Source organism: Arabidopsis lyrata (assembly GCF_000004255.2).
Source record: "Arabidopsis lyrata subsp. lyrata unplaced genomic scaffold ARALYscaffold_1, whole genome shotgun sequence".
Classification (NCBI taxonomy): Eukaryota; Viridiplantae; Streptophyta; class Magnoliopsida; order Brassicales; family Brassicaceae; genus Arabidopsis; species Arabidopsis lyrata.
The window spans coordinates 30,897,688-30,910,510 of NW_003302555.1; the positions used below are offsets into that span (position 1 = coordinate 30,897,688).

Sequence of the window (12,823 nt, forward strand, 5' to 3'; positions counted from 1 at the left end):
CAATGGTCTCCATCTCATCCATGGTCAGATTTTCAAACTGCGATGCCAACATATCTATCCGAGATCGCTTTACACTGCTTGTTCCTTCATACGCTTTAGCAAGTTTATCCCAAGCCTCCTTAGCAGATTCACAGTTTTGGATTCGTTTAAACTGATTCTGATTCACAGAGTTGAAAATCAGAGACAAAGCTTTTGAGTTTGCTGTAGCTGTTTTTTCTTCTGCGTCAGTCCACTGATCTTCTGACTTAATCACATCCTTTCCATCTTCACCTTTAGTGACTGGGGGCTTCCATCCAACGCTAGTAGCAATCCAAGCTTCCTTTCCAAGTCCACGGATGAGTGCTCTCATCTTCACCTTCCAATGACCGTAGTTTCCTTTTTCCAGCATGATTGACTTACCGATAGCAATAAACTCCTTGGGGTAGTCCATCCTCTCCGGAGGATCTTCACCTGTTGTCAAGTACAACTTAGTTCAAATGCCTGCTCTGATACCAAGTGAAATTTGGATGAACTCAGAACCGTATTCCCCAAACTCAAAAACACTGAGTATTACTTTATTAGAAATCTGGTTAAGAAGTTACAACTCTCTTAACTGGTTTTATACAAGACCTAAAACTACTTTTAGCTTGTCACCTGAGATTTCTAAGACTCACAAGAGAATTACAAGAACACACTCTCTAATCTCTCTTGTAACTTAAAACAGAGTAAAGCTTACTCTCTAACAGAACAAAAAAGCTTGCGTTACTTTTTTGCTTCAAAAACGGCTAACCCTAGCAAGAGCCTTAGCACCCCTTTATATTCACGAGGTCTTCAGATCTTCTAGGTTTAGTCTTCTCGATCTTGGATCTCTCCAAATCTCCATCGAATATCTTCTTGCCAAACTGAACTTATTCTGTTGTGATCACCACGTCATTCATTCATTTGGCGCCTATTCCACGTCAGCAACAATTACTTAGTCATTATTCCTGTATCCAAGAACAGCTTCAATCCTGTTCCGGCAACTTGTGCACTTATCTGAGCTCCTGGTATAGAGTGCACTTACACATTTCTAGCCCTGCAGAGAAATATTAACACAGCAATGCAACAAAAAAAAAAAACACACAATGCATACACAAGTAGTAAAAACCAAACGAAATAAATCTTTCTTTCTATTTTTTTGCCTGCTTTTCTCCTTTTTTTTTTTTTTCGATGAATGAATAGAGTTACACGTGAATAAAAAAATTACAAAGAAACAGTCCATGGAAATCGAGAGACTGTTGATAATGAACAATTCATTTACAAGCATTTACAGAAACAGATGATAAAAGAAATTGATTTTAAAAGTTTTTTTTTCAGGGTATTAAGATCATCAGTGAGTAAGTTGCAGCAAACGGGATTAGCAAGTGAACCCTTCTCCATTAGAGCTTTGGCCATAGATTTAACTAAACTCAACCTGTAATACATCCAAAAATGTTGATGATATAGCAGCGATAATACCCGTTAGAACAGGATTCATTTCATCGAAAAAGTTACGGGATATGGGATGGATTCTTTTTACCTTCTTCGGAGAAAGCGAAAACACCACCAAGCATGTCATCCTCGTCATCATCATCGAGTTTTCCATCAGATGGAGCATCCTTATGCTCAGTTTCTGTAACGGTTTCATTGGAGATCACCTCCTTGAAAAACTGCTCGAAATTTGGGGAGCCATCAATGGGTCCTTCACCCTCGTCAGCTGCATTCATGCTCATATCAGAACGGTTAGAACTTACATTTGAATCTCCACTTATCCCGCTGCTGTTTTCAATTCTTGTTTCAGCGGGCAGGGAGGCGTTCTTTGGCAAGAGATGAGCGTCGTCTATATAATCAGTGTCTTTCACAGCAGAAGAAATGGAAACTACAGGCTGTTTGAATGTTACAATTCCGGTATGAGGATTTTGGTTTGGAGATAGTGCAAAATGGGCACTTCCTCTACTTTCCACATCCTCGGGGTAAGCCATACCTGTTTAAAACATCAGTTTGAAGATCTGACAAATGTTATAATGCATCGATAAGAAAGTAAATTTGATTACCATTGAATGGATGTATTTCTTTAACTTGTCCGGGATCAGAAGAAGAAGTTGAATCTGAATCTCTTTCCGCAGAAAATCCTCTGCAAGCATAAGAAGAACCACTTCCCAATTGGATCATTGACAGACGCAATTTATAAGATGTGATGCAGTTAGCGAGGTAACGTACCTGTTGCGCATACTGGTATACACACTGTGAAAATTATCATACACCGGCAGCAAATCCTTCCGCCTAATGTCAACCTCATTCGCAGATACCTTCCCGATTTCTGTCTCCCCGCCACCTTGATGCGAATTCAGGTTCTTGCCATCAGAGTCTGGTGGAAACATCGGATAGAAAGATATCTGGAATTTATAAAATTTAAGGGAGTGTCAGCCATTGTACATTCTATATAGTAAGAAGACATGACTAAATCGTGTTTTATCATGGATTGTAAGGAAACAGAAAAGTAGATGGCACCTCTGAATTTTGCCAGATTGGTTTTCTTCCGGAGTTTATCAGCACCTCTGCATTGGCAAGATAAACATGGTGTTTCTCCAGAGGCTTTGTTAAGTCTTCACTATCAGAGGTATCAACGGTTTGCTCTGCAATGTTTCGTCCACCATAAGTAAGCCCGCATATGTTCTCCTCTCTCTCTGGCCAATCAGCTCTTCGACAGACATCCCAACACTGAACTGGTTCAACTTTCACTCTCAGTTCCTCTTCAGAGGTCAGTACAGAAGGTGCTCCATTTCGCGTATTGCTCTCAGCCTGGTCTCCTCCAAGAGATGGAATGAGTTTGTATTGAACTACATGACCTGATGGGGTGTAAACCAGTAAGTAGTCCAAGGCATGAGATGACGACTGCGATTCTTGTGGCACAGATTGATGGAAAACAGCAGCAAGACAGCCAGAGGGGAAGGTCGGTTTTCCTACAACGGAACTTGCAGCATGGAAGAAATTGTTGCATTTGATTCGGCTAACCACAGAAAGAGTAACCGACGCTGGGGGTGGATATGAAAAATGGGTGGTCATAAACGATGGACTGGACCACCACGGCAGGGACAATGTTGGAGCAAGCGTTGGTCCATCGAATTGAGAGTTTCGTATTTCAAGAACATTTTCTCCGCCGAACGGGGACAAAACATATATATGGCAGGTGCCCTTAGATGAAACAATTGCAATCCACTGACTGTAGCTACTAAAGCAAATACCTTGTATTACCTGTGGGAATTTAGCACAGCAGCGTTTACAGTAACATAAATGCCAAAATGAGGCATAGCTACAAAACAAAAATTAATAAGAAACATACAGCTGATGTCATGCCACGATGTAGTTTGTAAAGAGGCACATGGGAGGAGCTCCAATCATAGCTTTGAGCACCTGGTCCATTCTTTGTATGTGACGGCATAATCCGGAAAACGTTAATATTGTTACCGTGGATTGAGGCTGTTACTAGTAGAGTGCCACTTGGGTCGAAACAGAGAGCAGAAATTGGACTAGTGTGAGCCCTGAATTGTGCTATAATAGCTCGGGACTCAAAATCTTTGACAATTACCTGCCACCGGTCATAGTGATAAGCGGGTTATACTCCTCTTCTTTAGATACCCAACTCTTTAAAAACAGATTGAAATAACTATCCAAAGTGCATCACAAAATAAAGAAAACACCGTATAACATATTTACTATCCTAATCCAGGTTCTGGCGATACTCAATAAAGGGTTTGACATTCCACAACGCACAAAAAACGAGGTTTCAATATAATCAAGATAAGATGCTTTCTCTAAAAGACTAACCGTTCCAACAACATCTGACTCTGCTGAATGAGATGCAAGCCGACCAACTTTCCGGCCAGGACTGGACGAAAGAGAAGGACCAGGACCGTCGTGCTTGAGATCTTGACAGTATTTAGATATAGTTTTGAAACTCTTGTCACCCATATTGAGTAACCCAGCTGCCAAATGCTTACTAGATTCCATGGCGTATCTTGCCACTAGATTACCATTACTTGGCGAGGTAGATGGACTGACCCCAGGAGGAGTAACATTCTGAGGGCTCAGTCGACCTATACTCGATGATAAAGGACTATTGGAAGCATAAGCTAACCATCTAGGTCCGACAGCCATTGGACCATATCCGACATTAACACCAGATATCCCTTGGTTTCCAAGCTGAGGTACAGGATACGAAAGGACGCTGAATTTGTTTTCAAGAGTTAGAGCATCAAAACAATATATCTGCATCAAAATGGAAAAACATTAATAGATGCCTCTCTCAATTACCAGAACATTCTAAGCACATAAAAGCTAACCTGCGAACCAAGACCAACAGCGACAATCCGAGGACTGCATCTAACCATATAAACAGTAGATCGAAATCTCAAAACATGAACATAGTTATGAGATCGAAGCGAATAGAACCGCACAACCGTGGGAGAGAGTGCAAGAGGATCCTCATAACCATTTCTAACCGATCCATCTCTACCAGTTACAATAGGACCTGAACCTTTAGCCTCATCAGCAACAGCTAAAAGTATAGGATGTGATGATCTAAATCCTTCAACTCCATCACATTTAGCAGGTAATGGCTGCATCTGTAAAAACGTAACTGGATCATCCCGCCTGGACACAAATTCGGTAACATCACTTGCATCATCGATATCAAGAACTTGAAACCCGTTCGTATAACCTAGTAAAAGAACGTTCTTGAAAGAAGATTCACTTGTGTGTAATCTATCAAATGAAGACCACAACACCTGCTTCACCAAAACAAAGATCACAAGTCAAACCTATCTGCTAAACTTAAAAAGCTCAAAACTTTTCCTAATCTGATCAAAATCAGATAAACCCAATTGGAGAATGAATCAAATTATGAATCAAAAACCCCCAAAATTCCAAATTCAAAATCCAAAATCAGGAATTGGGGAAAATCAAAATTGAGTCAAAACCTGATCTTTAAGCTCATGAGAATCAGAAGAGAGAGAAGCAGCGACGGAGGCGCTAGCTGAGCGAACACCGGAAGAAGCAGTTCTGATGCAAGTAGAGATGAATTTTAACGAATTAGGCAAAAAGCCATTAGTACCATTAGTCTTCGTTTGATTATGATTATCTCCGTTGTTGATTTTGGAGTTGCTCTTCATAGTAATTATAAATTAGTCGTGGGAGAGACCACCGGAGATACACCGGAGATAACAATCGGAAACAGCATAAGCCGGCGGCGATTACGAAGAAGAAGGGGAAATAACTAAAAGAGATTGTTTAATTTGAGAAATTTTGAAGCTTCGACATTTTTTTTTTGTAATTGGGTTAAGCGGTGGTGTGTTTTTGACCTTCTTCACGGAAGAAGAAGAAGAAGACGAAGCGAAGAAGAAGATGAAGATGAAGAATAAACGGTTCTTTGCTTTTTTTTTTGTGTTTCTGTTTTTTTTTTTTTTTTGGGTTTGCTTTTTGTTTTGTTCTTTGGGCCTTTGTGGCTTTAAGTTTTGGTTAGTTTAGTTTTTTTTTTTTTTTTTTTTCACTTTGTTTCTTGTCCTAAAAATGAGTTACTGTAGTGTTTGGCGTCTACGGGTGTTTTAAATTGTTGTGTAAGCAAAATAGTTTTTGTATTTTTTTCTCATGCATGTTCACATTATTACCTTTTTTTTTTTTTTCTGAAATATATGCACTAAATAATATATGTCAAAAATTACACTAAATTTAATCAATAATAGATCTATGCATAGTTTACGAAAGTGTAGAGATCGTGCAAACTTAATTTTTCGTAAAATAGGTCCTAGTTGTTACTTCTTTGGTGTATAATTGAAATAGGCCCTAGTTTGCACGTCACAACTCAAAGAAAGTCAAGGCATCCCTCAGGCCTAGGCCTTCAATGTTTAGACCCATTTGCACCAAAGCAGTTAATGCCCAACGACTACATAGTAATTTGGGTAATCAATTCTTTTGTATTTTGAATTTTATGTTTTATTTTTTGCTTGTTTTAGTACTTAGGGATATTTGATTTTGAGTCTCTCTATAGGTTCAACACCTATTTTCTTTTATTCACCATTCTTATCAATTGAAAATTCAGTTTTTTTTTTTCTTAGCAAAGTGTGTATTATCTTACTTTTCTCTTTTTATGTTGAGTATGTCTCCATTAAAATTGAGAACTCCAGCTTATCACAAAGACTTCCATCTCGTGGAGTGGAGCTCAGCTCATCGATCCACTTCCGTGGTTCATACACTCTTGGAGATCCAGGTATATAACATCTTATCAATCATATAATTACTCAGACCGACCTATGTTACATTGTTTTGATATTAGCTAAGTTTATACCGTATCTGCAACAATATCGATCATTAGGTTGCAGCAATAAGTGTTATTCTTAACTTGAAAAGCACACAAGGACAAGACATTGGTTTTCGACCAAAGGGAGATTCACACTATGGACACACATACGACCAAAGGGAGATTCGCACTATGGACACACCACTACAAGAAATTTGTTCATTGATAGCGCTAAAAATATGCTATCTTACGTTATAGATAGCGAATTCACAAACGCTATGTTCTCGGCAGCTATAGTAGGTATCACCCATACAAAAGCATTTTTTGTCGTGCTATTATAAGTCCTTCTAGTATAGCACTAATCGAATGCTTTAATATAATTTTTTATAACTCATATTTTTTGCTATATTATATTTTTGTGTAGCAATTTTTATGTGCTACATTATAAAATGATGAATTGCAAAATTATTTTAAATCTATAAATTTAAAATCCAAATAATTATATGCTACAAAACCAATTTGTTGAAAGCACGTTTCTTTTCATAGATCATCAAAAAATACATAATTGTAATTTTACAAAATAGTTCAGCATTTAACACCATTTGTTATAAAAACAAAGGTCATAAACAACGTCATAAGTACTGCAATTCAGATGGACTAAACAAAGAACTCCATTGGTTTGCTCTTTCCCTCCCTCCAAGGACTTAAGATGATGTCTCATTCCAAGCAATTCTCATTTCACTGCCTTCTCTATATCCTCTGCAGTTCAGTTCTCTTTTTGAAGTTGGATGTCTTTGTATGAGTAAAAGCAAGTGACTTTCTCAATTACTTCTACAAGATAATGGCTAGAAAACCGTGAGAAAAAGAGGGAACCTGAGATTCATGATGGTCTTTTTAGCATCAGACTTCAAAGACAATCCAATGACCTAAACAGCTTCTGTTGTAGCTTATTCACCAGCCTTAAAAAAATATTAAAAGAAACTTGCCTTAGCCTTCTGGACCATGCTTCCTTTGTTCTTGTCTTTCATTCCCACAGTCAACAACGTTAACACCTCTGTTGGCAAACATGGAACAAAGGGAAAACAGATTACTGAATTATGATTTACAAAAAATAAACGTTGATGATAAGAAAGGAAATTTTACTTACTCTTCTATGTTGCTAGTCCAGTGTGCTTCAGGATCGTAGAGATTGTTACCACATTTGTGATTGCTAAATACACAAAAGATTAGATTATACGTATATAACACACAAGACGAGAAACAGATCTAAACAAGATTAAGTGATAGTAAGAATCTATACCCATTCCAGGTATCACTCAAACTCCACTTCAAAAGCCTTTCTTTATCTCCTGCTTTCTCAATGAATCCAAGCACATGAGAGTACAATTACTAGCTAGGACTAGTATTAACCTTTTGTCCCTTCACTGTCAAAAACAGAACCCATGTAAGTTAAGGAAAATAACGTGTGTATGAAATAAAAATGTAGTAGCTAACCAGAGAAACCCAAAACTTGTGACTTAGACAACCAAAACTTGCAAATTTAGAAACCAAAACCTGAAAATTCATAAACTAAAACCTGTAACAGAAAATCAAAACCTGCAGCCATCAATCTGGAAAGCTATTTCCACTTCCACAATCATCAGAAGCCATAAAAAACAGACTCCAATAAAGGATCAAGTATGAAACATTACCATTAACATTACAAATCTGTAGAGTAATCGTTATCTAAGTCGCAACAACCTAGACTAAAGTAACCAAATTAAATTCTTAAAGATCACATCCTAACAAATCTTAATAGAGTACACATGAACCATTTGAAGCAGCAATGAGAAAACGAGAAAAGTAACGACATCTTAATAGAGTAAACATGAACAATTGCAAACATTTTTCAAAGACTGCACATATATACCAAAGAGGAGACATTGCGACAGTCCATAAATAAGGCATGGTTTGCTTGAATCCTAAGAACTACGTGAGTAAAGACTCCATCATGTTCATTGAAAAAAAAACAAAGAAAAAGCGGAAAGACAGACCTCTCTTGGTTATTTCTTGAGCTTTGCTCTCTTGCCACTCTCACTAAATGGAAAAGAGCTCTGGAAGTATTTGAGGATTCATTGTATCTGGGAAACAAGTAAGATATTAGAGTAGAAAAAGGGAGAGTTCTATGATGTATGAAAATAGATATGTAAAAACTCACTAGAAGAACTCGATGGAGACTTTTTGCTTTCTAAATCGAAATCATTATCTCACTGCTAAATCAATCTAACCCAAATTCATCTACAATTGCTAATAAATCTAGTGAATCCTAACAAAATCGTACATATGGAGCCGAGAGAAAGAGAAAGATGGGAGTCGGAGCGAGAAGGATTAAGCAATTGATCGAGAAACCTTTCAGCTACGAAGAACCAAGCGACGAAGATGGTTTGGGTTTCACCTACGTTTCAGCCACCGAAATTAAATTTATGGTTTAAGGCTATCTCAGACCACCGACGAAGATGGAGACTGAAGTTTTCATCAAATTGAAGAAGAATAAGATAAATTTGGGGATGAAAGCGAGGGTGACAAAGAGATAATGGATCTGAAATCTGAAGCGAAACTGATAAAATCTAATAGATCTAGGGTTGCATAATCAGAGGAAGAGAGTAAGCGAGAGAGGAGAAAAGAAGAATAGAGAGGTATAGGAGGAGAGAACGATGAAGGAGAAGAAGATAGAAATTAGGGTTGTCTCTTAATAATTTAAAAAAAAAATTTTTTTTGCTAAAGTGTTAAGCGGTTTTTGTGAAATATTTGCTAAGTTTTGGCGGTCATAAGTGATTCTACGTCTCTTCTTTGCTATTATAGGGCTTAGCATTTTTCAAATGCTACGATATAGTTACAAATCCCTCGATATCATCTTTAATAGCATTTGCAAAATCCGTGCTATCCTAATATGCTATCAATGCACACTTTTTTTGTAGTGCACATATATATATAGTTGCAATGTTGTGGCTATATATACTAAAAAATTTCTTCCATATAGCCACGTTACGAGACAACAAAATATTGTAACAACAATTTGCTACTATTATTTACAAATTAGTTTAATTACTACGGTTTGTAGCCAATTTGTTACTAAACGTAGATAAATAGCAATAAATACTGATAAGTTATATTATAACAAATTTGCTACAATATAGTATCAAAGTAGTTGTTGCAAATTTTCACAAAACTAACCACGTCGCAAATGTTGTAACAAATAAAGATTAGAATATTATTTATTTAGAGTCAAATTAAGGAATTGAAACGGAGTTGCATTAAATTGATAAAAGACTAATTATTGTGGACGTTTCCTCACAATAATTATGATGATTATTTTGATGAAGAAAATACGAAATCCTTTGTTGCAGACCGCGAATGCAGTCACGTTCTCTCTTTGCGAGGTCCAAAAGGGATACCGGGGAGTGTTCCATGTGGTGTAGCTCAGTAAGGACATACTAACTAAATTATATTGTAACAAATTTGCTACAATATAATATAGTGTCAAAGTTGTTGTTGTTGCAATTTTTCACAAAGCTAAATGCGTCGTAAATGTTGCAACAAATAGAAATTAGATATATATATATATATATATATATATATATATATATATATATCATCTAATAGAAATTATTAATTTCATGTGTATATATATAAAATAAAAAGTAATATTATGGAGATATAAGATACTTCTTAAGAACGTTATACAAATTTAGAATCTTTAATAACTAGTCCATACAAAATAAACGAAATTCATTAGAAAAATGGCAATACTTATTCGAAAAATCTATTTAAACAAAACAAAAACGAATCTATATATACATTTTTGGATGACTTTTAGCAAATAAATCCTGGAGTTGGAATGTATTTACGGATGAATGCCATTGGCATTAATTATTTAAATTTGAAAAATATTATTTAAAGATATTACCAACACGATTTCGAGAATCATAAATTCATATCTTCCTTAATTTTCTGAGTCAATAATGTTATAATCTTTAGGAAATATTTCTCTGTAAAAAAAAAAAATCCACATTAATAAAGGCATTAAAATCGACACTAACAATTAAATTATTTAGATATTCAATTATTTTAAGATTCTTATATCTTATTTGATATATTTTTTTAATATCTCATTCTTTAATTACTGCGTTTAGAATTTATTGGTTGTTACCTATTTTTTGGTGAAATTTATTGGTTGTTACTTAATAAGTAATTATGGTGCGTTTATTTTAGTTAATATCTAATTTAAAGGATTTGTTTTCTTTTATTATTAATAAACGAATAACATGTATAGAAATAAAAGATTTTTCTTGCGACTCCATAATAAAAATATTAAACTCTTATTTTCTATATTTCTTACACATAATATCCTCTTATTCAATAACAAAAAATATATATTGCATATTTTTAAAAATATTTATAATATTTAAATTATATAAAAAGTTTGTAATATTAATATTATTTCAAATCTATACAAATTTAATATATATGTATATATATCTTATGGGAACCATTTAAAAGAAATTTTTAAATTGACTTGAATTATATAGCTTTTAAATAAAAGTATTATTAAAAAGAAAAATAACTAAATGATGTTTAATTTCACGGGACGGGTAATATGATGGCACGGGTTTGGGTTGATATTTATAAAAGATAGTATACCACGGGTGAAATCCTAAAATTAACAATCAAAATAATCTATCAAACAAATTACATTTTGATTTTTTTAAGAAAATATAGCCCCGCGGTGTACCGCGGGTTAAAATCTAGTACTGGTACAATTTGCTTTATAGAAATCTTAATTCGATTTTGTTATATATATATATTTGAGTCATCCAATAAATTTTTTATTAATCTCATGGGTGTTCAAAAAATCGCTAAGCGGCGGTGAGGGTGGGCCTAGCACCTAGCAAAAAAAATCGGAGATTATATGGAAATTAATCGGGATTAGCTTTAGGACTATGTAATGTTTTAAAAACATATTAATCCATTATAATTAAAAAATTTATATAATTTTGTTTTATAAATAAATTACGTAACACATGAAATCAAGATTTTAAGCTCAGATTTATGATTTTTAAACAAATTACAAACATAGGTTGGACAATTGAATTTTAGATCCATTAAAAATGTAAAAAAAAATGGGCTAGGCGCGGTGTAGCGTCTCTTAACCATACTAGACATAAGTCCGGCTAGGCCCTTACATGTGACAAGTACTTTGTACGAATAGACCGAGGTTGTAGCACAAAATTAGTGTCCTTAGTCCGTCCACCCTTAGTACCGTCTCTTCCGATCCCGAAATTAGGCTTGCCAAACCTTTTCCGAGAAAGGAAATTGTGTCGGCCCGGACAAAGGCTTATCATCAATTCCTCGTCATAAAATTAAACATAACTTTATTCAATAATAGTAATAAAACAACGTTCATACAAAAACCAGTTTTAACGAGTCATGACTTCAAGCATATACCAAAAAGAAATAAAAGCAACTTAAACAACTAACAAACTACACCAGCGGCCTACACGTCCAAACTCCCTCTAAAGCAACCCAACTAATGGTTACCAGCAACAAAATAGTGGCATCATGAGTACTAATTACTCAGTTAGTTCGACGCCTAAACTCGAAAATTAAACACCCCAAGTCCCCAACAGAAAAATAGATAAACAAGCAACAAGCAAAACCATTGACGAACAATGGAAAACAATCAATCTAACATGCAACCTAAACAAACAAGCAATAAACAACAAATAACAACACAACACATCCTATGGCCATGTGAACGATCCTTCCCATCGAACAAGTGAACAATCCGTTTAAAGCCACGAAGTCTATAAACGATATACCACATGGGCCTTCAACGACGGACAATCCCCGTTACCTCGTCAGGTAACTGTCTGGCCCTTGGGAGCGACCTAGTCTCTCCGAACCCAATAAAAAGAGGGAAGTGCACTCGAACACCACAAAACTCTAAATAACAACCACACAAACAACATGAGCCAAACCACGACAACAACAACAAAAAAAAACAAGCAAGCAATCAAGAAGAGAAAGTTTGTGCGCCACTTCACACACTTTGGAACTCACAGATGTGGACGGCAAATCAGATCTCTCGGCGATTCTTCTCGGCAACGGCAGAAAAACGACAAAACAGTCTCCAGCAGAGCTTCTTCACCTTCGGGATCTCCTCCTTCTCCCAAAAATAAAGAGCCACTACCTATATTTATAGGTGAAGACCTCTCACGCATGCGGAACAAGTGGCAGATATCCCACAACACTTGGAGGAGACGTCGCGACACATGGCTAATATACGCCCGCATGTACGACACTCGGTGAACATGCACTCGTTCTGACACACGGCGAACATGCGCTCGCATGGCCAACATACGGCTAACATGCGCTCGCATGGCCGACACACGGCGATCATGCACTCGTTCTGACACACGGTAAACATGCACACATTCTGACAGACGGCGAACATGCGCTCGCATGGCCAACACATGGCGAACATGCGCTCGC

At 36.2% G+C, this 12,823-nt stretch overlaps 1 protein-coding gene and 2 long non-coding RNA genes across 5 annotated transcripts; all 3 read right to left on the reverse strand.

The window, feature by feature from the left end:
* Positions 1-1,141: 1,141 nt before the first annotated feature.
* On the reverse strand, positions 1,142-5,588 carry LOC9327970 (autophagy-related protein 18h). The gene is made up of 9 exons (XM_021012472.1): positions 4,977-5,588; positions 4,341-4,784; positions 3,826-4,266; positions 3,341-3,586; positions 2,509-3,252; positions 2,218-2,393; positions 2,052-2,131; positions 1,538-1,981; positions 1,142-1,432 (listed from the first exon to the last, which is right to left on the reverse strand). The coding sequence occupies exons 1-9, from the start codon at positions 5,166-5,168 to the stop codon at positions 1,428-1,430; spliced, it is 2,772 nt and encodes a 923-aa protein (XP_020868131.1). The 5' UTR covers positions 5,169-5,588; the 3' UTR covers positions 1,142-1,427.
* A 1,222-nt stretch (positions 5,589-6,810) lies between these two features.
* LOC110225467 lies at positions 6,811-7,272 on the reverse strand. The gene is made up of 2 exons (XR_002329811.1): positions 7,166-7,272; positions 6,811-7,051 (listed from the first exon to the last, which is right to left on the reverse strand). It is a non-coding gene; the product is annotated as an uncharacterized LOC110225467 (long non-coding RNA).
* Position 7,273: 1 nt separating this feature from the next.
* LOC110225466 lies at positions 7,274-9,002 on the reverse strand. Of its 3 annotated transcripts, XR_002329810.1 has the most exons (6): positions 8,681-9,002; positions 8,326-8,412; positions 7,787-7,846; positions 7,593-7,716; positions 7,440-7,502; positions 7,274-7,346 (listed from the first exon to the last, which is right to left on the reverse strand). It is a non-coding gene; the product is annotated as an uncharacterized LOC110225466 (long non-coding RNA). The 3 variants fall into 3 exon arrangements; XR_002329808.1 differs by lacking the exon at positions 7,787-7,846; XR_002329809.1 differs by lacking the exons at positions 7,787-7,846; positions 8,681-9,002 and adding an exon at positions 8,490-8,659.
* Positions 9,003-12,823: the final 3,821 nt, after the last annotated feature.